This window comes from Trachemys scripta, chromosome 5 (genome assembly GCF_013100865.1).
Source record: "Trachemys scripta elegans isolate TJP31775 chromosome 5, CAS_Tse_1.0, whole genome shotgun sequence".
NCBI classification, from domain to species: domain Eukaryota; kingdom Metazoa; phylum Chordata; order Testudines; family Emydidae; genus Trachemys; species Trachemys scripta.
The window spans coordinates 7,978,577-8,003,330 of record NC_048302.1 but is presented as its reverse complement, the minus strand read 5'-3'; the positions used below and the strand labels follow the sequence as shown (position 1 = coordinate 8,003,330).

Genomic DNA, 24,754 nt, shown 5'->3' with positions numbered 1-24,754 from the left:
TTCCTCTGCACACCTAAACTCTTGAAGTGCTGAGATATCCCTCTTCCTTCCTCATGCAAAAAGTCAGGGGAGCCAGAGAAGGGGAAAAAGGTAGGGAGATAGCATACTACTCTAGAATTTTTCAGTCTGCTGAACCTGGAATCTTACAACAAAGTACTTTGCTGAGTACTCAATATGATTAAGAAATTGGAGGATGTGCTGTGCTAATGACAAAAATATTTAATATACATGTGGATATGTGGCAATTTTGTTTTTCTGTAGAGTGTGTCAACACTGGACGTAATCATTCTTGTTTCTTTAATGATGAGTCAGTGGAAATATATAAAAACCTGAATACATCCGTTTTTGCTGCTGGTAAATTGATCTTGAAACCGCTTAAAGAAAAGGGGCACCAATTTGTTTACACAGATAATATAGTGAGTACATCTGTTTCCTTATATATTCTTGTATAGCAAAATACCATGTACTGAAAGGCTTTGATACTTTAAAGACCTATTTAGTATTGTTAGAAGTACTTTACTACTTGAAGTTAATGCTGTATTTGTAACTTTTATGACATGTTTTCTTAAAAAGGAATACATACAGAAAACACATTAATGAAACATTTAAATTGTAGAATGAAGCACTGAAAAATAAGGGAAATTCACTAAGTTAAATTTTGCTCTACAAAAGTAACTCCGCCACCTGGTACACATTAGTCTTCCTGTGTTCTTCATTATATGGTAAATATCCATATATTGTTAATAAGTACCATAAAATGTAGGCAACAATGTAAAAGTCTTAATATAGAAGAAAACTTTACATTTCAAATACGTGTCTTTATTAAATGCTTGATTTCACAACCATAATTTGCAGTGGGGTGGGGAGAGTGATGAGATGAGTTGGGGGCTTATTGTTTTTTGAGAGTTTTTTGGGGTTTTAATTTGTATTTGTACAAAAAGCTTTAGTGTATATGAGAGGAGAAAGTTCCAGCATAAAGGATTTTTTTCTTCGATAGTACTATGATCATTTTGCAAAGAAAATATCTCACTAATGATAGAATATTTGCTTTTGATTTAATTTCTGAAGGCTTTCCATGTTATCCGTGGCAAGATTATTTTTACCCTTCATAAGACATCCTACTATCTAACTACAGGAGATTTTTTCTATGTTCCAGAAGGTAAGTATATTTTAAAAACAACTTGTTGTAAAGGGACCAGCTGAAGGGAGAGTATAAGTGGTGGAAACTAAGCTGAAGGGAGGTTAGGAGAAAGTTAGGGAATAATTGGACAACCTTTGCTAAATTTGAGAACTCCAGTTACAAGTTTGAATCCCTTGAGGGGATAGCCTTGATTGATTGATTTTTGGTATGAAAATCACAGCCTTGATTAAAGTTTTCTTATAGCTGTTGAGGGCGAATGGCCCAATCTTACACATTCCTTTCAAGACACTCCTCAATACACATCCTCTTAAAGTGAGTCTAACTCTATATCAAAGTAAACAATTCTAGGTGCAGTTTCTTTCCTCCCAACTATTAATAAATTTTAAATTCACATTGAGACTTTGGGGGCTTGCCCATTATTGTTCTTCGGAATTATGGATGAAATCCTGTTTAAGTTGCTGACCTACCCTGGCTGCCAAAGAGTTAAAAATGTCTATAGGAAAAGTGTTCAAAGTTAAGTGTTGCTACAGCAACTTGGTCCTAATGCTGTAAAACATTCTGATGACTTTTTATTCTTTTACTCTTAGGAAATGGATACAACATACGCAATCTCCTGAATGAGGAAAGTATTCTTCTTTTCACACAGCTGAAAGGAGAAAGGTGGGGAAAATAACTTTGTACATAAAGGTTTCACCCAAAATACATTTAAAGTTTGTATGCAGTGTGGTTTTCTATTATCCAATTACTCTTGAATATAAAAAGGCCTTTTATGTCCATCTCAACATTCTATTTCTTAAAAAATTGCATTTTTAAATGTTATAGCTATGCATATATAAAGCAATTTTTCCACTACCAAAAAATAGGAACCTGAGCTCCTATGGAATTAAGAAAATTAAGACACTTAAAGGGTCCCTTGTACAAATTAACTCTGATCTCCTGTGTGTATACAGTATAAAGACTTGATTGTGTAACAGACAGGTAGAGGTATTAATTTTAAAAAAATCATATCTTAATAAATGAACTATAGTGTATGGTTGAAAGCTTATACCACCTTGTTCTGTGCCCTCTCCTCAAGTCCTATATGGTGGCTGTTAGTAGAGGTTGCAGACAATTTTGAGATTTTCGCATGCCCTTTTCAAATGCAAAATGCCTCACTTTGAGAAACTAGACCAATGGAAAGTTGGTTTTTGGGTAAGTTTTGGGCAGTATTTTTTTATGGTAGATTTTCTACATTGTTTGTCACTGAGATACCTCAGGCCTCTTTTTATCCTTGTGTCATTGATAATAGCAATCACAATTGTCTGTCCAGCTTGATGTCACTGCACTATAATGTATCTCAGGGGACAAGACGTTAGCAGAGATAAAAGTTGTCAGCTCTGAGTATCTCTGAATGTCTCTTTGTAACAACTATATTTTCTCCTGGCAGTTCAGTGCTTTCATCTTTTTTTGAAAAAGGAAGATGAGATCTAGGTAATCTCTCTTGACACATCCTATGTTGCTTGACAAATTACCTCTCATTGAAATTAATGAAACCTTCACCTCATTGGTAACCCCTTCCCCCAATTCAGTAACAATCTGACTGAATGCTGGACCATTTCCAAGTTGTCTTTTGTATACATTGGAATACAGATTTTCATTTTAATCATTTAGAAGTCTGATCACACTGCATGCTGAGTCTTCATGTCCTTATCAATTTATTGTTTAATGCCTAACAAATATAGTTTCAGAGAGTCCTGTGGCACCATTAAGACTAACAGAGGTATTGGAGCATAAGCTTTCGTGGGTGAATGCCCACTTCGTCGGATGCATGTATAGTTTCATTTGTCAAGTTTTAACAGAATTGATGGTCATAACTGAAAATAAAATACAGCTTTTACATTATTTTTTTACAGATGAAAATATGAATGTTTAAGTTGACCATCCAAAAGGTTTATTATAATGTTTGAGGGCCTGTTAAAATCCCTTGTCTGCAATCCCACCTAACATTGAGAGTTGAAATGGTCAGAGAGAGAGTACTATTCTCCTCAGGTGTCCATGGCCAGTGATCCCAGGAGGCTTCACCAAACTTGATGACTTTCAAGCCAAGAATTTTATTTAATTTTATTTAATGGGTTGGGGTTAACATTCTAAACCAAGAAAATGCTGAGATATAAGATCTCAAATTTGCTTATCAACATTAGGGACAGTTGTTTTTTGACAAAACAGATATGTAAATGGGATCAAAGGGAGTCATTGAGTTGCTAGGCACACTCCTTTGTATACTTATCAGCTTGCCATGGTTTAAATAAGACATTTTAATTGTCTAGGTACATATTTAGAGCATTTCTGTATGAATTTGATCTATTTGGCATTAGGACTGCTTCACTATCAATAAGCAGTTTAATTATCCTCATAAAATGTTTGTTAGTGCATTGTTAAAATGACTAACTAAAGACAATAGGAAAGCATTTTCATTGCAATTAGGCCAATTATCGCTCTCAAAATATATTTATAACTCAAATAAAAATATTACAGGCAGAGCTAGTGTTAATGCCGATAGTTGTTCTTCAAGTGTTTGCAGGTGTATGTTGGACTCAGGTGTGCACATGCTCAGTGTGTCATAGCTGGAGAACTTTGTGTCATACTACCTGTCGGGTTGGTGCACGTGCCCTGTGCCGCCTCAGGCCCCGTTCTGAGGCTATATAAAAGGGTGGCACTGCCCTTGCGCCCCCAGTTCCTTCTCACTACCCACAGCCTGAGTCGGAGATCCCTGTGCAGTTTACCTCATAGTTACTGCATCACAGTGAGTTTTCTCTGTGTTGTTTCTGAAGATTGTTAATAGTAGTTTAGTACCCACTACTTAGTTTGTATTCATTTTAAGTAGTTCGTTTAGAAATCTGGTGATATGCCCTCACCAGGTTTAAGCACTGTCAGTAGTGTGGGGTGATCCCCACACACTGATCACACAGTGCTTGCTGTGTCTCGATGAGTGTCATAAACATAGAGCTAAGGGTAGCATAAAATCCCTTCTGAGTAGCTGTACTGAATTGCCTTACCTATAAGGGGTTAATCAGTTCAATTAATCTAATTGGCACCTGACCAGAAGGACCAATGGGGAAAGAAGATACTTTCAAATCTGGGGGTGAAAGGGGAGGAGGTTTTGTTTGCACTCTCTTTGTTTGTTCCCTCTCTGCACAGAGAGAGGGATCAAGCAGGAAAAAACATCTCCTAAAAACATACCTGAAATGAGCATCTAAGATTACAAACATTGTAAGAAAGGCAAGGAAATGCGTTAAATTATCTTTTGTTTTAGCTTGTGAATTTTCCCTATGCTGAGGGAGTTTTATTCCTGTTTTTTGTAACTGTGAAGTTGAGTCCAGAGGGGAGTCCTCTGGGTTTGAAATCTTTTTATTACCCTGTAAAGTTACCTTCCATCCTGATTTTGCAGGTGTGATTCTTTTACTTTTTCTTTATAATAAAGCTCTTCTTTTAAGAACCTGATTGATTTTCAGTGTCCTAAAAACCAAAGGGTTTGGTCTGTGCTCCCTTTGTTAACCTATTAGAATATTATTCTCAAGCTTCCCCAGGAAAGGGGGTGAAGGGGTTTGACGGGATATTTTGGGAGGATAAGGCTCCAAGTGGCCCCTCCCTGAATTTTTGTTTAAATCACTTGGTGATGGCAGCAATACCGTCCAAGGACAAGGAAAGGAATTTGTGTCTTGGGGAAGTTTTTAACCTAAGCTGGTGGAATATAAGCTTAGGGGGTCTTTCATGTGGGTCCTCACATCTGTACCCCAGAGTTCAGAGTGGGGAGGGAATCCTGTCAATGAGGGACACAACAGAAATGTTCAGTATCTGCTGGTCATTCAAGAGAATGCAAATTCATGGAGAACTGCATCACAAACAGCACCTCATGGAAAAGCCAGGAGGCCTGCTTAAACACCGGGGCCTTTGACAGATCATCCGGCCCCTCACACTGCCTCAAAAGTGGCAGTGGTCTCGTATAGACCTCTAGACTTTGACTCTTCCCCTTGGAGAAGAATAGATTGTTCTGCTTCCTCTGGGCTTCTGTGTAAGAGAATTGATAAGACTGACTGGGGACATTCCAGCTCAGAGACTTTCTCCTCTTCTAAAATGAGTGTGGACCATCACTGAGACACTCTGAGCACCCAGGATAGATCAGAAATGTCCATCTGCTCCATGCTAATGAGGCCAGAATTCATTAATACTGTGCCATCAACTTGGGTAACAGCTGTTGAGTCCAGTACCAATGAGCTCGGTTTCAGTCCTGGCATTGTCAGTACCAATGATGCCACAGGCTTATCAGGCAGCCACTGACTTACTGTGCCTTTCTGTCCCAGAGTCTCTTCTGGTTCATGAGTTTTCTGCTGTGGAGATGCACCCTGCGGTTCCTGGCCTGTCCAGATAGGCTGCCTTGCAGTGTAGACTTACTGGCACAATTGTCAGTACTGGCTAGGAAGCCTGCTGAAGAAAATCCAGCACTGTTGTTGGTACTGGCTTTTTCTTTGGCCTCAACATCAGCCTCCATCTTGGCGTCTGCAGTTTCAATATCAGGCTGTTCTCTGAACAGTGTAACAATGGTGTCCTATATCTTGGCACCGGGGCCAAAGCCCTTCTTGGTTCCGCCTCTCAATGTACCTTCGATCTCATGCGGTACTCCTGGAACTGACTACTGTACTGACTCTGGTACTGATGCTGTTTTTTCCATGGGCTACAGACAGAGCAGGACACTTAGTGGCCCTTTCAGGTTTGGCCTCTCCATTCCCTATTGATTACCTGGAGGATCTTTTGCAGCAGGCTTTGGAGTCCTCCTCTACTTCTCCATCCCCTCCTAGGTGTCAGCTGCCGAAGTCTTCTAAAACCACCATCAGAGGAAGAGCATTGGTACTGAGACCGATTCTACAGCAGGCACAGAGAGTCATGGCCTGTACATACTGGCTTCCTATGCCCCACTCATTTCCTCACTGGCCCCCTTGAAATCCTAGGGAAGCTCCCGGCTCTCCAAGGTCCTGATCATTGGCACACTCTGGGGGATGATTCAGACAAATACCTTTTTCTGTCCTTGTGAAAGTCCATCCAGATTTGTCCAAATTATAAGCCTCTGAAAACCACTATTTGCCTATGCTCAGTAGAACTTGTTAGTTGCTTGTAGCTGAAACTCTGAACATTTTAATTGCACTGAGCTTGATCCAAGGCCTCGTTGAAATCCCTGCGTGCCTCCACAGGGTAAACAGGCACTACAGCAGCTGCAGAATATGCTTTGGCCTAGGGAAAGTGTTCTGGGCTGGGAACTAAGAGATCATGAGTTGTAATTTCAGCTGTTCCACTAACTGGTAAGGGAATCCCATGCTTTTCACAGCCCTTATTGAGTAAGATTTTGTGCACTTTCTTGAGGAGGTGAGCAATAACATTTTCTCCATTGTGCAGATGGGATAACTGAAAAGTTGCACCAGGACACAACTGACAGAGCTAGGAATAGATAGCAGCGCTCTAATGTGACAAACCCTACCCTTCCACTTTGCTGTGCTGATTTTCAGAATGAATGTGACAAATCTGTGTTTCTAATCACTAAAACACACTCCCCTTCCAAGCCAAAAATAGAACCCAGGAGTTTGGATTCCCACCTTTCCTCTACTACAGGGATAGGCAACCCATAGCACAAGTGCCAAAGGTGGCACACGAGCTGATTTTCAGTGGCACTCACACTGCCCGGGTCCTGGCCACCGGTCCGGGGGGCTCTGCATTTTAATTTAATTTTAAATGAAGCTTCTTAAACATTTTAAAAACCTTATTTACTTTACATACAACAATAGTTTAGTTATATATTATAGACTTATAGAAAGAGACCTTCTAAAAACATTAAAATGCATTACTGGCATGTGAAACCTTAAATTAGAGTGAATAAATGAAGACTCGGCACACCACTTCTGAAAGGTTGCCGACCCCTGCTCTACTATATAGCAACTAGTTGAGTAAGCCACTGTCTCTCTCGTGTGGTTGGTCCACAGAGAGAGTAACAGCCTACTATTGTTACCCGCTACTCCATTAGCTCAACTGATGATAAGTTCACGTTGTGGATCTAAAGGTCCTAGCTTTCAACCCTGTTGATGAGACAAGCAAAGGGCATGCTCTACCTTCCTTCTCTTCAGCCTTCACATCTCTGAAGTGTTCTAATATTAAGCATATGTTTTCCATTAACTTCATTTACACATAATTAACCTAATCCTTGGAGTTTACAGGTTTCAGAAACTTGTAGTAGAAAGTTAACATATCTATCGCATCTTATTCATCATTTAGCCAAGCTATACATTTGTTTAAAAACATTTCATTCTTATGAAAGGTGTTGTAATGCTGTCCCTGAGTGATTTCTGTAGAAGCAGCAGCCTTCAAGTTTGACTGGGAGATTCTAGTGACTTTAAGGATTGGCTGTGCTTTACAGTTTACTTCTAGAGGCCTCCTTTTTTAGATCCATGTCAGCCAGGTGTTAAACTGGAAAAGGACGTCATATTCTTCTGAGCTGTTCCCACCTGCGGTGCCATAATGAGATGCCTCTGCTGGACTTCATGGACTCTCAAGCCTTGCTTCCTTAATAGGGATACCATTTGCAGTAGACTGTTCATATAGTCATGAAGCGATCATCCTTCCCCTTTCTTGCGGACCTCAATCAGTAGTGAAATGGTCAAGTATTGACCTTGTAAATCGTTTCAGGGGTGTTGTCATTGAGATGGTAGGAGTAGTTCTTCTTCGAGTGCTTGCTCATATCCATTCCATTAGGTGTGCGCGCGCTGCGTGCACGATCGTCGGAAGATTTTTACCCTAGCAACACCGGCGGGTCGGCTGTGGAGCCCCCTAGAGTGGCGCCTTCATGGCGCTGAATATATACCCCAGCCGACCCGGCGCCCCCTCAGTTCCTTCTTACCGCCCCTGACGGTCGTTGGAACTGTGGAGCGCGGCGTAGCTGTTCTCCACTCTCCCTAGCTTACTTGATCATTCAGAGTTATAGTTATAGTTGTAGTTCTAGTGTTATAGTTAAATAGTTTTTAAAGTTGTTATAGTTGTATTGTAGTTCAGGGGGTTAAGGGGGTCGTCTCCCCCTTTCTCCCCCGGCCGCGGGCCCGGGCTCATGCCCAACGCTCCCGGCTTCAAGCAGTGCGCCTCCTGCGCTAAGCCTATACCAACGAGCGACCCTCATGACTCCTGTTTGAAGTGCCTGGGAGAGTCCCACCAAACAGACAAATGCAAGATCTGTAAGGCCTTCAAACCAAGAACCAAGAAGGAGCGGGACTTTCGGCTCAGGCAACTCCTAATGGAGGCGGCACTTAGCCCGGACACTCCTTCCACGGGCCAGACTTCGGCGCCTAGCACTTCGGTGCGCAGTGCCCCGGCGGCACCGGCTATGACGACCACGCGAGTGGCGTCAGACAAGCCTCCCCGGCACCGGACCTCGTCGGCACCGCAAACACAGCAAGTGCCGCGGCGCCGGTCATTATCCCCAGGGCATAAAAAAGCCCATAAGACGGGGACGTCCGCGCCGAAGACGCCGGCTCCCCCAGTGCCGGGGGTAGAGCCGCGTCCGCCGATGGAGCATCGGAAACAGGCTCCTCCAGCACCGTCGACTCCGGCGCCGAGGCCGTCGAGTCCGGTGCAAATAGCGTCTCCACCGAGGCCGGCGGTGATACAGTGTCTCCGTCGACTCCAGAGACCTTCGCGGCGGCGAGAGACTTGATAGCTCTCATGGAGCCGGCACCGCCTCAACCACCGGCACCGACTGCACCGTTGACTCGCCCGGTACAGTCAAGAGGGAAACCTGCCTTGATGCGCCCTCCATCACAAGGGCTGGAACCTCGGCGCCGATCCAGGTCCCGAAGCAGGTCCCCACGCCGCTCGCAGTCCCGGCACCGAACGTCTCGGCACCGGTCGTACTCGCGGTCAAGATCTTCTTCGCGGCACCGCTCTACGTCTCGGCACCGATATGATCGTCGGCACCGGTCAACGTCGAGACGTAGTTCTCGGCACCGCCACGCTCGACGCTCGACGCCGAGGGGCCGATCCCGGCACCGGGCATACTCTAGGTCCTCGTCGAGGTCCAGATCCGATTCCCGGCACCGACGAGGTCATCGGCACCGGTCGCGGTCCCGGCACCGATCGCCGGCACCGCACAGAGATAGATCATCTCCGGACCGGCACCGTGCGGCACCGCAGACCACGGGGATCTTTCCATCTTTCACGGCACCGCCATGGCCGTCAAGATCAGCGTCTCGATCCTCAGAGGACCTGTCGAGATCGGCATACCCCCCTCAGGGGCAGGCCGAGGAACGAGACTTGGGCCATTGGCAGGAGAGGGCAGAGGACCACCCTCATGGACCATCTCACTGGTCGTTTTGGACCCCGTGGGCGTACCACCAGGAGCAAGGGGCTTCGTTACCATCGACCTCTCGCTCGGGTCACTCGGTCAGAAGGGCCCCAGAATCCACCATCTCTCGGCCTCCGCCTGGAGGCGTAGAGGCTCCTGTGTCCACACCACCCGACACCGTGGACCCAAGTGCCGGTGATGCTCCGACCCAAGACCAGGGGGACCGGGACCCCCCCTTGGATCCACTACCACCAGAGGCGTCCTCCTCCTCCTCTCCGGATGAGGCAGTGGCGGGCACTTCATGCACGGGTCCCCCTCCGATAGATCTTCGGGCTCACCAGGATCTCCTGCGCAGAATGGCCCGTAACATGGACCTGCAGACGGAGGAGATAGTGGAGGTGCACGACCCGATCGTGAACATCCTTGGATCGGATGCCCCATCGAGGGTGGCGTTACCCTTGATCCGCACGATCCAAACGAACGCGGATACGATATGGCAGACTCCTGCCTCCATTCCACCCACTGCGAGAGGGGTGGAAAGAAAATACTTTGTCCCATCTAAAGACTATGGGTATTTGTACACACACCCCCAACCGTGCTCACTGGTGGTGGAATCAGTGAATGCACGAGAGCGCCACGGCCAGCAGGCTGCAGCGCCAAAATCAAAAGAGGCTAAGCGGCTTGATCTGTTCGGCCGTAAGGTTTACTCAGCCGGAGGGCTACAACTTAGAGCGGCGAATCAACAAGCGCTACTGAGCCGCTACAATTTCAACTCCTGGAACTCTATGGGGAAGTTTAAGGAGTTGATTCCCCAAGAGTCCAGGGAAGAGTTTGGAGCCATGGTTGAGGAGGGTAAGAAGGTGGCTCGGACCTCCTTACAGGCCTCCCTGGACATAGCGGACTCGGCCGCAAGGACCCTGGCCACAGGTATCGCTATGCGTAGGACCTCCTGGCTCCAAGTTTCGGGTTTGCCCCCTGAATTACAGCAGACCCTACAGGATTTGCCCTTTGAAGGACAGGGGCTGTTCTCGGAGAAGACGGACTCTCGATTACAGAGCCTCAAAGACTCCAGGACAATCATGCGCTCCTTGGGGATGCATGTTGCGGGTCCCCAGCGCAGACCATTTAGGCCCCAGCCTCAACGGTTTTACCCCCCTCCACCTCGTCAGAGACAGGACCCTGCCAGAAGGCGAGGGCGAGGTGGTAGGAGAAGATGGGCTGGCCCTCAACCTGGTCAAAACCAAGGGCCACCAAGACCACCTTCAGGTCCGAGACAGAACTTTTGAAGGTGCGGTCGAGGACGACGTCCCAGTCATCCCCCAGGATCCAGCTCCCTCCTTTCGGGATCGCCTCTCCCACTTCCACCGTGCTTGGTCCCTTATAACTTCGGACCGTTGGGTCCTCCGCACGGTGGAGAGGGGATACGCTATCCAGTTTTCTTCTATCCCCCCCTCCCACCCCCGTTCCCCGTCCCTCCTCAGGGACCCTTCTCACGAGCAACTTCTTATGCAGGAGGTTTCTACGCTCCTGGCCATGGGGGCTATAGAGGAGGTTCCGATAGAGTTAAGGGGCAGGGGATTTTATTCCCGTTACTTCCTGATCCCCAAGTCCAAAGGAGGTCTGCGGCCCATCTTGGACTTGCGCGGACTCAACAAATTCGTAGTAAAGTTGAAGTTCCGCATGGTCTCTTTGGGGGCCATCATCCCTTCCCTCGATCCTGGAGACTGGTTCGCCGCCCTCGACATGAAAGACGCATACTTTCATATCTCAATTTACCCACCTCACAGACGTTTCCTGCGATTCGTGGTGAACACGGTGCACTACCAATTTACAGTACTTCCCTTCGGCCTATCCTCGGCCCCAAGGGTGTTCACGAAATGTATGGCGGTCGTGGCAGCGTACCTTCGTCGGCAAGGGATACAGGTGTTCCCGTACCTAGACGACTGGCTGGTGCGCGGTCGCACCAAGGAGCAAGTTCAAGCTTACGTCCACAAAATAGTGCACACATTCAGCGAGTTGGGCATCCTACTCAACAAGGACAAATCCACTCTAGAACCTACCCAGAGAATAGAATTCATCGGCGCAGTTCTAGACTCCAGTCGTGCACAAGCCATCCTGCCAGACAATCGCTTTGGCACCATCACGAACCTCATTCAAGGGCTCAAGGCCTTCCCAACTACCACGGTGAGGTCGTGCCTCACCCTGCTGGGTCACATGGCTTCCTGCACGTACGTAACCAGGCATGCCAGACTTCGACTTCGCCCGCTTCAAACTTGGGTGTCATCAATATACCGTCCACATCGGGACAGCCTGAACATGGTGGTCACGGTCCCGAACTCGATCCTGGCCTCCCTCACCTGGTGGCTAGATCACAATGTGGTCTGCGAGGGGATGCCATTTCACGCCCCACAACCCTCCCTGCACCTGGTCACAGACGCGTCATCTCTGGGGTGGGGCGCCCATCTCAACAAACACCATACCCAGGGCCTGTGGACTGCATCCCAGTTAGCCCTACACATCAATGTTCGGGAACTGATGGCGGTACGCCTGGCGTGCCAGGCATTCCTCAGTCTCCTACGTGGCCGCTGTGTGTTAGTTCTCATCGACAACACCACGGCCATGTTCTACATCAACAAACAAGGAGGAGCACGTTCGTCAATTCTATGCCAAGAGGCCATTCGCCTGTGGGACTTCTGCATCGCCCACTCAATCCATCTCACGGCATCGTTCCTCCCTGGAGTCCAGAACACTCTAGCGGACCGGCTCAGCAGGTCCTTCCAAACGCACGAGTGGTCTATCCGTCCGGACATCATACATTCCATCTTCCAGAGGTGGGGGTTTCCCCAGATAGACCTGTTTGCATCTCGAGACAACAGGAAGTGCCACGTGTTCTGCTCCCTACAAGGTCGAGCTCCGGGCTCCCTCTCGGACGCCTTTCTGCTTCCCTGGAAAGACCACCTGTTTTATGCCTTCCCTCCGTTTCCTCTGGTCCACAAGGTACTGCTCAAACTGCGCAGAGACCAGGCACGGGTAATTCTGATCGCTCCTGCGTGGCCGAGACAACATTGGTACACCACACTGTTGGAGCTCTCGGTCCAGACACCGATCCCGCTTCCGTTGGATCCGGATCTCATCTCTCAGGACCACGGCCGGTTGCGTCACCCCGACCTCCAATCACTCCACCTCACGGCGTGGCTGCTCCATGGTTCACCCAGGCAGAGCAGCAATGCTCGCACTCTGTGCAACAGATTCTACTGAGCAGTAGGAAGCCCTCAACACGGACCACGTACCTGGCCAAATGGAAGCGGTTCTCCTGTTGGTGCGAACAACGAGCCACATCCCCGTTGCAGGCACCCATTCCCCTCATTTTGGACTATCTCCTCTCCCTAAAACAACAGGGGTTGGCAATTTCCTCAATTAGAGTTCACCTGGCCGCTATATCGGCCTTTCACCCAGGGGAACTCGCGTCCTCGGTATTCTCTAACCCGATGGTCGTTAGATTCCTCAAGGGCTTAGACCGGACGTACCCTCAACATCGTCAGCCCGTCCCGACGTGGGACCTCAACCTGGTTCTCTCCAAGCTCACAGGTCCTCCATTCGAACCACTAGCCACCTGTTCACTTTTGTACCTATCCTGGAAGACAGCCTTCCTCGTAGCCATCACCTCAGCAAGGCGCGTTTCTGAACTCAGGGCGCTTACATCCGAGCCCCCTTATACAGTTTTCCATAAGGATAAAGTGCAGCTTCGTCCACATCCTGCCTTTCTCCCTAAGGTGGTTTCTCCTTTTCATATCAACCAGGACATATTTCTCCCGGTCTTTTATCCCAAACCACATGCCACTCGCCAGGATCAACGTTTGCATTCCCTGGACGTAAGAAGGGCCCTGGCCTTCTATATTGACCGCACAAAGCACTTTAGAAAGACGACGCAACTCTTCGTTGCAGTGGCCGACCGAATGAAAGGCTCACCGGTCTCCTCACAACGCCTATCCTCCTGGATTACGTCTTGCATCCGGACTTGCTATGACCTGGCAGGTGTCTCAGCACCACACCTCACCGCTCACTCCACGAGGGCCCAAGCCTCCTCGACTGCTTTCCTGGCACATGTTCCGATACAGGACATTTGTAGAGCGGCGGTTTGGTCATCAGTCCACACGTTTACAGCTCACTATGCACTAGTGCAGCAGTCCAGGGACGATGCTGCCTTCGGATCAGCGGTTTTGCACACAGCATTGTCTCACTCCGACCCCACCACCTAAGTTGGGCTTGGGAGTCACCTAATGGAATGGATATGAGCAAGCACTCGAAGAAGAAAAGACGGTTACTCACCGTTGTAACTGTTGTTCTTCGAGATGTGTTGCTCATATCCATTCCAAACCCGCCCCCCGTCCCCGCTGTCGGAGTAGCCGGCAAGAAGGAACTGAGGGGGCGCCGGGTCGGCTGGGGTATATATTCAGCGCCATGAAGGCGCCACTCTAGGGGGCTCCACAGCCGACCCGCCGGTGTTGCTAGGGTAAAAATCTTCCGACGATCGTGCACGCGGCGCGCGCACACCTAATGGAATGGATATGAGCAACACATCTCGAAGAACAACAGTTACAACGGTGAGTAACCGTCTTTTCATGCTTCTCAGAGCTAGCATTTCAGGCTGTCTGCTGACTTGGACAGACACAACTGCATTGGTGTCACAGGGCGAGCTGGCCCTTTGAGTGTTGGGGCTCAGCTGCACCTGTGCCACACTTGACTTGCCTCCTCATGTGGCAGAAAAGAGCAAAGTTATGTCACAGGTGGGTCATGTGACTAAACCAGGCCTGCTTGGGATGGGGACTGAGAACAGCCTGTGGGAGAGCCAGGCAGAGAAGAATTCCAGGGAGAACGTCCATGGGAGTCAGTGCTCTATAAAGGAGTGGGAGAGCAGCCAATAAGTCTGAGGGAGTGTAGGAAGAGGCCCTGGGAAGGAGAAATGGGGCAGGCTGAGGCAAGGGGTGAAGAATGAGTGGACAGAGAGACGGAGCAGAGCCCCTGAGGGGCTAGAGCTGAACCCAGGGAAAGAGCGGTGTTGAAAGCAAAGACAGATGCTTAGGAAGGAAGAGATATGCCTGCTTTAGGACTGGCGCAGAGACTCACTTTGATAAAGCAGAAGGCATGGTAAGGGAACAGCCTGCATTTAAAGTACAGCTACCCGTTCGTAAATTAGAATAGTTCAGCAGCCTTACTAAAAACCAGACTTTAGCCACAAAAGTCAGTCTCTGTTTTTAAAGTAAAATAAATCTCTCCTCCCCTATACTGATGCCCATCAGCGTAGTTGGAGCACCTCCAAAGACTACAAATGACATGTCTCTTCCTTTCCTGTTGATAGGAAGGCAGGCTTGGCTTTTATCGTGGAATGGTGGTATGAGTATAGATATTGCATGAAAGCTTGAATAGAAAGGTGGGTTTTGCATTTGCTTCTGAATGCTGCGAGGTTAGTGGTCATTCTTATCTGGTAATGAGTTGCATAGGTTTGGAACTGTCTTGGGTCAGATGTTGGAGCGTGTTCAATCATTCCATGATTTTCAATCAAAAATAATGATTTCACTAGTTCTTTAACCATACTTCTTGCCATTCAAGTAGCTGGAATATTTTCTTTGAGACATGAGTAGAGCATATCACTTCCTGTGCAATATGGAGCCTTGTGTCCGGATATGCTATATATATATTTTTTTGAATATACGTTTTTACTAATACAGTCGCTTCTGAAGGCTTGTGGAAGTCACAGTTTCACACGCTGGCTATCTGATCTTTTCCACAGGCACAGCACCCTGTTTGACAAGGGCAGTATAAAATGTCAGCAATTTCTTGAGGAGAGACTTCCATGTTCTCAGCACCAGAACTATTTCCCAAGTATACTGGGGGATATTTTTTAGTGGCTTGAGAAGAGAACTGGGAGTCAGGACTCCAGGTTTTTATTCCTGCCTCTACCATTTTCTTGCTGTGAAACCTTGGGCAAATCACTCTTCTCCTCCCCCTTCCCACCCACTCCCAGTATATCAGCTTTCTCGCTTATACAATGGGTAAAATACTTAACTACCTCACAGGAGTATTGTGAAGTTTAATATCTGAAAAGTGTTTTGAGATCTTCAGATAAAATGCTTTGTAGAATGTAGAATATTTATGAACCTGATACCAAGCAAGGTTCTCAAAATAATCTCTATTTAAATGTGTAGCCACACTGCCTGCCCTTCAGAGAATGTGCTGTCATCTTAAATAAACCAAAGATAGTTGAGCTGCTTGGCTGGTGGTCAGTGTCCCCAGTTCATTCTGTGCATTTAGATATATATGAAGACTACAGAATGACTAGTTCTGAATAGGTGCGTATTTTATTTTACCTTGCACCTTTTACCTTGATAGTATGGCAACTGCCAACCGCATTAGAATTGTTAACATTTACCTCTACTATGCTCCATGAATTCCTGGATAGTAATGAGGACCTCTGGGAAAATCATGAACTTACAGTGTACTCCTGAAACCAAGTGTCTAGACAGCAGATGGTGTGGATAACATTAGCCTCCCAGGCTAGTCAAATTTCATTATGGCCTAAGATAAGGATAAACCACAACTATTCAAATAGGCTTCCTTCTCTGAATTACCTCTGCCATTGCACAGGAAAAGGAGAATGTAGAAAAAGCTGAATAGGAGTTGAAAGCTCTTTGATGACCCCTACCTGTGAATCACTTCTTAGAAAGTCTTGGCAGTGATTGTTATGCTAAACTTCTGGCACACATGAAAATAGTGAAGATGAATTGGCTTCACAGTACCTTGTATTTGGTTTGTCAGCTGCTAACTAACTTCCAAGCTGACTGCAAACGTGCTTGGACATTCCAACAATATCATTCCTTTGAAAGAGGGGGTTTGGAGTGGAGAAGTTGGTAGCTTCTTTCTGATAGCTTCCTTAACAAGAAAGCCCAATGTGCTTGAGATAACACAAGCGACAAAGGCATTTAAGCTTGTAAAGAAAAAAATCTGAGCTAAGTTAGGTCTCAGAAGGTCTGGTTTTTATTTGTTTAAGTAGCAGTGCCGGTTTATGATCCTGGTACTAACTATTCTATTCAAATGTAGCCCCAACTAAAGCTGCTCTGTCTAGTGTGTAGAGTTTGGAGAAGGTGTGCAGATATCTCCTAATAGGTCCCTTGCCTCTTCAGTGGACATCTGTACCTTCTTATTCTGCCCACAGACCTAATTTAATCTTCTTTGGACAGACTTCATTTTGAGATAAATAATGGAATACATTATTAAACCAACTAATGATAGTGGAGCAATAGACTTTTCCTTGGTCTTGCAGTATGCCATGAAAAGGGAGTCTGACTTCCTAAAACAGGAAGTGCAATACACATAAAACTGGCTCTAAGGACATAGAGTTTATGGACAATTTTCTCTGGGGGAGAAGGAAAGGCAGAAGAGAAAAACATACTGGTAGTTGTGAAAATCAAACACTCTTTAAAAAACGTAGTCCTACATTTATAAATCTTGTCTAGTCTATTACTAGAAATGTTTCCGATATACTCCAGTAGGTGGAACTCTAAGCACAGTTATTTTTTAGTTCAGCATCTGTATTCAGCTATTTTAGGGAGTTTGTATAATGCACATCATTTACATGATACAATAACTTTATCCAAGGAAATAGGACAACCTGTCATTTTATTTACTTGATAGACCATAATGATGCCTATTGTATAATGCTATATAAAAGTGAGGTTGGATGACTCTAGTTAGGTAATAGAATACAGAGCATTTTATCTAGTAAGTTACTTGTTCAGATCTGAGGCAGGTTAGTATTTAACAAGATCAGTGTTTTCGGTTGGTTGTACTTTTTGAGGTATGAGATGAAATAGTGACATCAGTTTACTTTTTCTTGGGCATATCCATATCATAGTTACCATACTTTTGGTAGGCTTAGCAGAGAGATCAAGGATCAAAGGTACCTGAAGACTGAACTTCTCTGTTACTGCTGGAGGTGGTACGTCCAGATCATGGGCATGAAAAGAGACAATGGCAGTACAGTGTATTATTCCATTGATGCCTCCAGAGATGTGCCTGGTCTGTTGACAAAGATTTAAGGCTTCAAGGCTGTCAGTTGAGTACATTTTATGAAAACGAATCAAGAGCTAAAGCCAAAAACGTGTTCTGCCCCAGTGTAGTTTCTAACATGTTTGATCTATTTGCTTTGTGCTGAGTCTGAGCCCACATCAACTGACTTGGGCTTGCAAGGTTCGGGCTGCGGGGCTAAGAATAGCAGTGTGGACTTTCCCACTTGGGCTGGAGCTCAGGCTCAGAGTCCTTGCTCCAGCCCGAGTGGGAATATCGACACAGCTATTTTTAGTTCTGCAGTTCAATTCTTGTGAACCCAAGTCACTTCACCTGGGCTCTGAGACTGTGTCACAGTGCAGACACACCCTTAGTCCCAGGTAGTATATAACTGATTCAAGTGCATCATATAAGCCTCTGGAACAAAGCGTCTTGTTTAAGTAAGGGTCTGGGTGTATTCTGTTGATTTTGTAGTATGTTCTCCTGACGAAAAGGAACAACTTATCAGTACCTCCCTGAAGCAAAGGACGGCCCAGTTTATGGACTAGTTGGCAATAGAGATTGATCCTTATTCATTCCTGATCCATTGAACCAGACACTTGCCTGTGGACAAAGACACTTTTTGTTGGTTGGTTGGTTGTGAAAGAACACGGAGTAAAACCTCTTGTGTGTGTGCACTTCATCTGGTGTGGTGGTCATTTGTTAGGTCTGGGGGCAGCCAACTGAAATGCTCTGTGATCTGCCTGAACCTCATTTATATGTCCAAATACTCCATAACACAATTTCTACTATAAAGTTGAAGATTTTCTTCTGAGTAGGTTTTTGCAAGGCTAGATGAGACTTGTCGATGTTTTTATTTAAAAGATGCATCTCCTTTAAGACTCCAGGTTACTCTCATGACCTTGTGCAATGTTGGGTCTATACAGGTTCTGCAAGTTGAAAAGAGTCAAATGAAGGAACATTAGAATGATTTAAATGGAATTCTAAAATACTTTAAAACACGGAAAGGTATCTTAACATCTGACTTAATTCTTGGTCACTTTTCATTAGATTTACACAGTATTTTCTGATAGTCTTAATACAGTCTTGTACTATAACCATGCCCCATTTCCTTTTTATTTTGAACATGTTACTCTGAAATATTTACAGAAATATAACACATATGACAGCTTTTGATACTAGAAACATTAGGTTTTAATTTCAAATGAAATGAAAACTTTAACTGTAAAAAATTAAAATGGAGGTGATAACATCACAGTTCTTTCTGCCTAATAGGAGACAAGTTATAAAAGTATTTTTATGGCACCTATACCAGTGGTTGTATGTCAGCTGAATGTTCTGTTGACTTCACAACAGTTTTTTTAAGAAGGTGGTGTCTGAATAAAGAAAGTTTGGGAATTCAGTAGTTGGTGGTTTCTTGTTCTAACTGTAGTAAATATGAAAGCTGCTGTTCAATACTGCAGTTGTATGAAGAGAGTTTAGGGATTATCAACTATCAGTATATGAACGTACCTAAACCAACATGCCTAAAATCAAAGGGAGTGATAGGAAAGAAGCAACTCAATGGGCCAAGTCACAAATAGTTTTTTGTTTTGTTTTGTTTTTTAGAGTAAAGTATAAACATTGTCAAAAGTTAGGATGACCAGACAGCAAGTGTGAAAAATCGGGACGGCGGTTGGGGAGTAATAGGAGCCTATATAAGAAAAAGACCCAAAAATGGGACTGTCCCTATAAAATCGGGACATCTGGTCACCCTATCAAGAGTTAAGTAACATGGTAGAAGGTGTTATGGTAAGATTGCAGAAAAACAGTTTCTTTAGATGCTTCAAAGTCAAATATGCCATTGAATGGAACTTTGTCTATTGAAATGGAAGAGCAGAACACAGTTTGATTGTGCAAGTGAAATATTTCCTTTGCCATTACAACAGAACATAGCCACCATGGTACCTTAAATCCCTGTCCTAGGTTTCCAGTAGTTCTTACATTACTCATGTAGGAGCAATGAGTTTTTTTCATCAACATCCCAAAAGGCAGGGTTCACCTGGTGATTATTCCATAAAAGCAAAGGAATGTGATACCTGAACTTGATAAATTGTATCCTTCCTTTATGCTAACCTCACCTTCATTATAGCACAAAATGGGCAATTTAAAGAAATTAAAGTTAATTAAATATAGAAAAGTTTTTCAAACACAATTTGTGAAATTTTATTGCTGATGGGGAGACTTCCCTAGGTGCAGTAGTCTGTCCATTGAATAAACCAAGAACCCTCCCTTATGTCTCAATAAGTGCCAAGTCAGCTCTGGGGCTAATTAATCAAAACAAATTTACAATTAAGCTTATGAAATAGGACTAATTATATATCCTGGCAGGGAAAAAGTGCTGAAGGAAGGACAAACCTTGAGAGGAAAGTATGAGGCTCCCAGTATTGGCCCATAAAGTACAATTAAGTGATAATTGCAGAGGTCATGCTGCACCTCATTATTATTGTAGCTGATTTTACTAATATTGGTAAATGCAAACACTTGCTTTTTGAGTAACTAGAATTTGTTGTACACTTTTATAAAATTCATAGCTAAGGCACAGTGGCTGTTGTAGGAATAAGTTAATACCCATCTGTCATAGCTGAACAAATATTTTAATTTATAAATGAAGCTCAATATATTTTAAGGGCTAAATAAGTTTTGATCATGTTTAATGTTTACTTTTATGTTTTACTACTTGTTCCTATTTTGATTTTGTATTTTTGTCTCAGGATCTCCTTAGAGCTCATAGATTCCAAGGCCAGGAATGGACCATTGTGATCTAGTCTGATTCCTCCTGGTTAAACCAAATAAACAAAATGAAAGTATAAGTGGATCAGTCTCATCCGGTCACAATCTAGGCTAGATGTCATTTTATTCTCATTAATTTAGTCTCCTGCTTCAGTAAAATGACTCTGTCATTGAATGGACAGACTAACGACACTCTCCAGAGACAAAATGAAGAACCTGTTCTGCTTTCTGAACCTGACAGAAAATGGAAAAAAACAAAAATTAAATGTGTACTATAGCAATAATACAGTTTGCACCTCAGTTTTCCTCAAAACAATCCAATTCTGGTTTTGTAATTTATCCACTTGGGGGGATCAGAATTATTGCCTCAAAGTCATTACCTTTCTGTATTTTAAGTAAGTGTACGACAAAGTGCCAAACTTGATTTTAAATCTCTTGGATTTGCTTAGTCTAATTTGTAATTTATTATATTCTGTTTTACAACACCAAACTAGGGGCCCTGGTCCTGCAAACACTTAAATATATGCTTAATATTACATACATAAATAGTTCCATTGATGGCATTAAACTTCTGCACTTGTGCGAAGTTAAGCTTGTGCAGAAATTTGTGGGATTTGGGCACAGGCCAGCTCCTAAATCATATATAGGCGTGTGGGGGGGGAGGGGAGACCCTCTCCAAAGCCTGTCATTCCGACATATCTAGATATAATATATTTTTAGAGTATTTTTCTAAGTAATAGAATCAAGTGAATATGCAATTTGTCTATTATAAATATTCATATGCAGAATTTGAATAACTTATGCCTTTCCAGAACATCATGTTCCAAAAGTTAGAAAACAAGAGAATGCAAAGATATGGTCCCTCTACCTATGCCTTACCAACAGTGTTAACATTATAAAACCAAAACACAAACCTTAGAAAAATCAAGCAATGCAGTGCTAAGGTGACAATTCTCACACAACCTTATCTCTGACCCCTGTAGTCCCTGCCCTGAGGTGTTCTTAGGAAGATCACAGCATCTTATGTCTTCCTTAGCATTTTTTGTCCATTTGTGTTCTCTCTGCCAAAAAGCAGCAAATACTTCTCAGATTGTTGATGCACAGAGCACTTTGAGGATCAATTGGACTATGAATAATTGTCTTGGTTTGGGGTTGTGTGCAGGGACAGTAAAGTACTGTGACCTTCCCAATTTCTCTTTGTATTCCTATGAGTTATGCGATTGTGTTGTGTGGGAAGCGTCACCTTAAGTCTACATTTCGTTGCAGCTTTTCTAGGTAGTTTGGGTTCTGGGACTCAAACTCTGACATTCTGGAAGAGCACAGGGCCTGTTTTGTCCCTGCAATTGTAACTCCATGTCAACAAGCATTTTAGCAAGTGAATTTACACCCTCCCTCTGTTCCTCCTTCTGCCCCTCCAGAAAGCTGAGGTAGTGAGGGAGGGCACGACTGCTGAGGAGGAGGTGCTTCCCTAGTTCTCTTCATCTGTCAGCACCTCCTCTTCTCCTGGCCTCTCCATGCCCACCTGGTGGGGTTGAGTGACCAATAAGAGAAAGGAAGCTAGTGGTGGAGGAGCTGCAAGGAGTCCAGTTACAAGCCGGATACAACACTGGGAGGGAGAGGAGCTGCACCATGCCTACTTCACCTCCCAGTCGAGCTAGGGGGTGGGTCGTCTGCACTCCCCTTTCCCCAGTAGTCGCAGAAAAGAGGAGCCCTGGAATCCCTTTTCATTGGGAACTGTGCAGCTGCATACCTCAGGGGTTTCCTGATAGAGGGAAAGGGCTGTATGGCTTCCCCCTTCCCTGTTCATGGAGAAAGTGGAAGTCCTGAGTCTCTTCTCCACCTGTCACAATGAGAGTAGTTCTGTTCCTGCTGGCAACAGTGAACTTCAGGAGGGCATGTGAGGAGGCTGTGCCTGGAGGGAGGAATTTGTGGGAAGGGGAATTGGAAGTGAAATGCATTACTGAAGGGGAGGGAGAGGAGACAGTTAGTCAGACCTCTATGGATTTTAGAGAGGTTGCAGAATCCACTTTCAATGTCACCCATGCTGAGAAGAGCTTGCAAAGACAATGGCTCTTTAACTGTCCCCATTTCAGCAAAAGACAGATCCTAATAACCTCTGCTAATCTAAAAATGTTACACCAAGCACAGCACTGGCCCCCAGACCTGCAGAGTCCATCCTATGTCTTCCTGGTGCCCTCCAGGACTTCTAAAGAGTGTGCCTCACTTCGAGTAGGGGGTGATTCCCAATGTAGAATCTCTGTGCAGCTTTGGAAAGCTCCTTGTATCAAACCAGTCCCCTGAAGAGCCAAAATCACCTTCTGGCTTGGAAACTGAGGCATTGACACTGTGAATTGACCAAAGCTAAGCCAGGAACTGAATTGAGAAGTCCTGAGTCCCAGTCCAGTGTGTTAAACGCAAGACCATCTTTCCCGCCTCTCATGGGGTGTGGAGTGGTGTTTTCCATACAGACCCTAGAGGGCGATTTCCACCACCTCTAAAAATTCTGGTTCAGGTGACTTCCTGACCTCACAAACCAAGTCTGGAGTAGACCACTGAACAGAATTCTCTGTCCCCCACTCACTCCATTGTTTCAGCCACAGGGACATGGGCCATATTTAATTTCTTGAACATCCTGAATTCTTTACTACACAGACTCACATCCTCTGACTACTGCTATAGGGTAATTCAGCTCTGGCACATTCAGCCATAATTTTTTTAAGTGTCTTGGGTCTTTCATATTAGAGTCCTGGGTTCTAATCCCAGCTGCTTTAGAAGTGACTCTGCAACTCCCGTTTGCAAAGCAAGCTAAATGTAAATTGCCTCCCGCTACAGTAGGCATATAAAATAGTGGTGGTGAACAGAGCTCATACGTATCCCATAGCAACCCAGTGCAACTTTGCAGAACTAAAAAGAAAATCTAATATATTTTAGGTAGTTATATTTTGGTGCTGGTTCTTAGTCCTGGACTCGAGATCTCAGCAGGGGAAGTTCAATGAAATGTTGTGTGGGTAATGCCTGTAAATCCCTCCCCTGATCTCTATGTGAAAAAGCACTAGAAGAAAATTAAAATGTTAAATAAGGCATTTTATCTTAGGAATGCTTTGATCAAATGCCTCCAGACTTGCTCCACAAACTCTACCCCAGGCCTAGAACTAGTACGGCAGTTTTCAGTCTGATTATATATGTGGATTTTAGAGCACCCTGTTGCAACCTCCCACATAACGTGGTGCATCTAGAGTGAATACTGTATGCACTGAAATGTGTACTAAAAGTTCTAACAGTAATTTCTGCTCTTCAAATAATTTTTGTTCTGACTACACAAAATACATAGTCACAATAATCAACAAAATAAAGCATAAAACGAATTACATTTATAGATAAAATGCAATGTCATAGCAAGGAGTGATTTTGTACTGACAACGGACATAGTGGTTGAGGGAACCATAAAATCTTGGAGCTGTCAAATTGAATAGGTTTAACAGATTTCATTAATCTGGTAGAGGCTAACCTGCTTTTTTAGTGTAAATGGGATTGTTGTTTTTGTGAAAATCACTGTTGTATCTGGACAATATGTTTCCTTGCTGTTACGAATGAGATTTGCCATACTGTCCACTGGCTGCTTTTAGGTAATGGTATGGGCAAGTGGGTGAGCAGTAAATTTTTGCTGTAAGATTTATCTGCTAGTTTGAATAAACTAACTTCCATGCTTTTTTGTATTTCAGGCCAATTATAGAACGTTCATTAAATGAGTCCTCTTCCCCATAGCCTGTCCAGCAAATTGGAGATCATCTTACGTTGGATATGGGGGGATTCTAAAGAAGTCCCCATAATGACTTTTCGGCTGGAATTCTCTTCAGGTCTGGGAATATATTGTTTCATGGACATTGAAACAGATCTCTTTGTCAGCTGTAAGTTGTAAATTTATGTAACCATTTGTGGTCACACAAGTCAGTTCTGGTTTTGTATCAATAAAGAGTAAATAGTGTAAATCAGAGCCTTAAATTCTTCACTTTTATAGCACATTTAAGAATGTATTTTCTGGCACTTTATGGGGTTGCTTCACAAAAATCCAGATGTTTGTATGACAACAGGCAGCGTCTCACTTGTAACATTCATTAAAATCTGAGCTACACAGGTGAAACTTTTCAGGGGGTTCATCAAAAGTGCTCATCACTGGTCTAACTGCTCCCATTGAAGCCAAAGGGAGTTTGATGGTTGACTTCAGTGAGAGCGCTTTTGCAAATCCTGCCTGTAATTGTTGTGATTTTAGTTTTGAGCTGAATTGCTATTGAAATCCAGGTGGTCTTATGTGTCTTAGAAGCAGCCCAGAGTCCCACACCGAAAGGTGAGCGTTGGAGGATTCTTCCCATTGCTGAGCTGGGTTACAAATTTAGTTAGAGCCTGCTGCATAATCCTGTGCATTC

At 44.6% G+C, this 24,754-nt stretch overlaps 1 protein-coding gene across 2 annotated transcripts in view; it reads left to right on the top strand.

Moving 5' to 3' along the window:
- Positions 1-24,319, top strand: part of CENPC (centromere protein C) — a 45,977-nt gene extending 21,658 nt beyond the window's left edge. The window contains exons 9-13 of one of the 2 annotated variants that reach the window (XM_034772277.1): positions 262-416; positions 1,069-1,159; positions 1,729-1,801; positions 2,568-2,611; positions 24,053-24,319. In XM_034772277.1, coding sequence (XP_034628168.1) covers positions 262-416; positions 1,069-1,159; positions 1,729-1,801; positions 2,568-2,604 — 356 coding nt within the window. In that variant the 3' untranslated portion in view covers positions 2,605-2,611; positions 24,053-24,319. The remainder of the gene's footprint in view (positions 1-261; positions 417-1,068; positions 1,160-1,728; positions 1,802-2,567; positions 2,612-24,052) is intronic. The other variant, XM_034772276.1, reaches the window with a different exon arrangement.
- Positions 24,320-24,754: the final 435 nt, after the last annotated feature.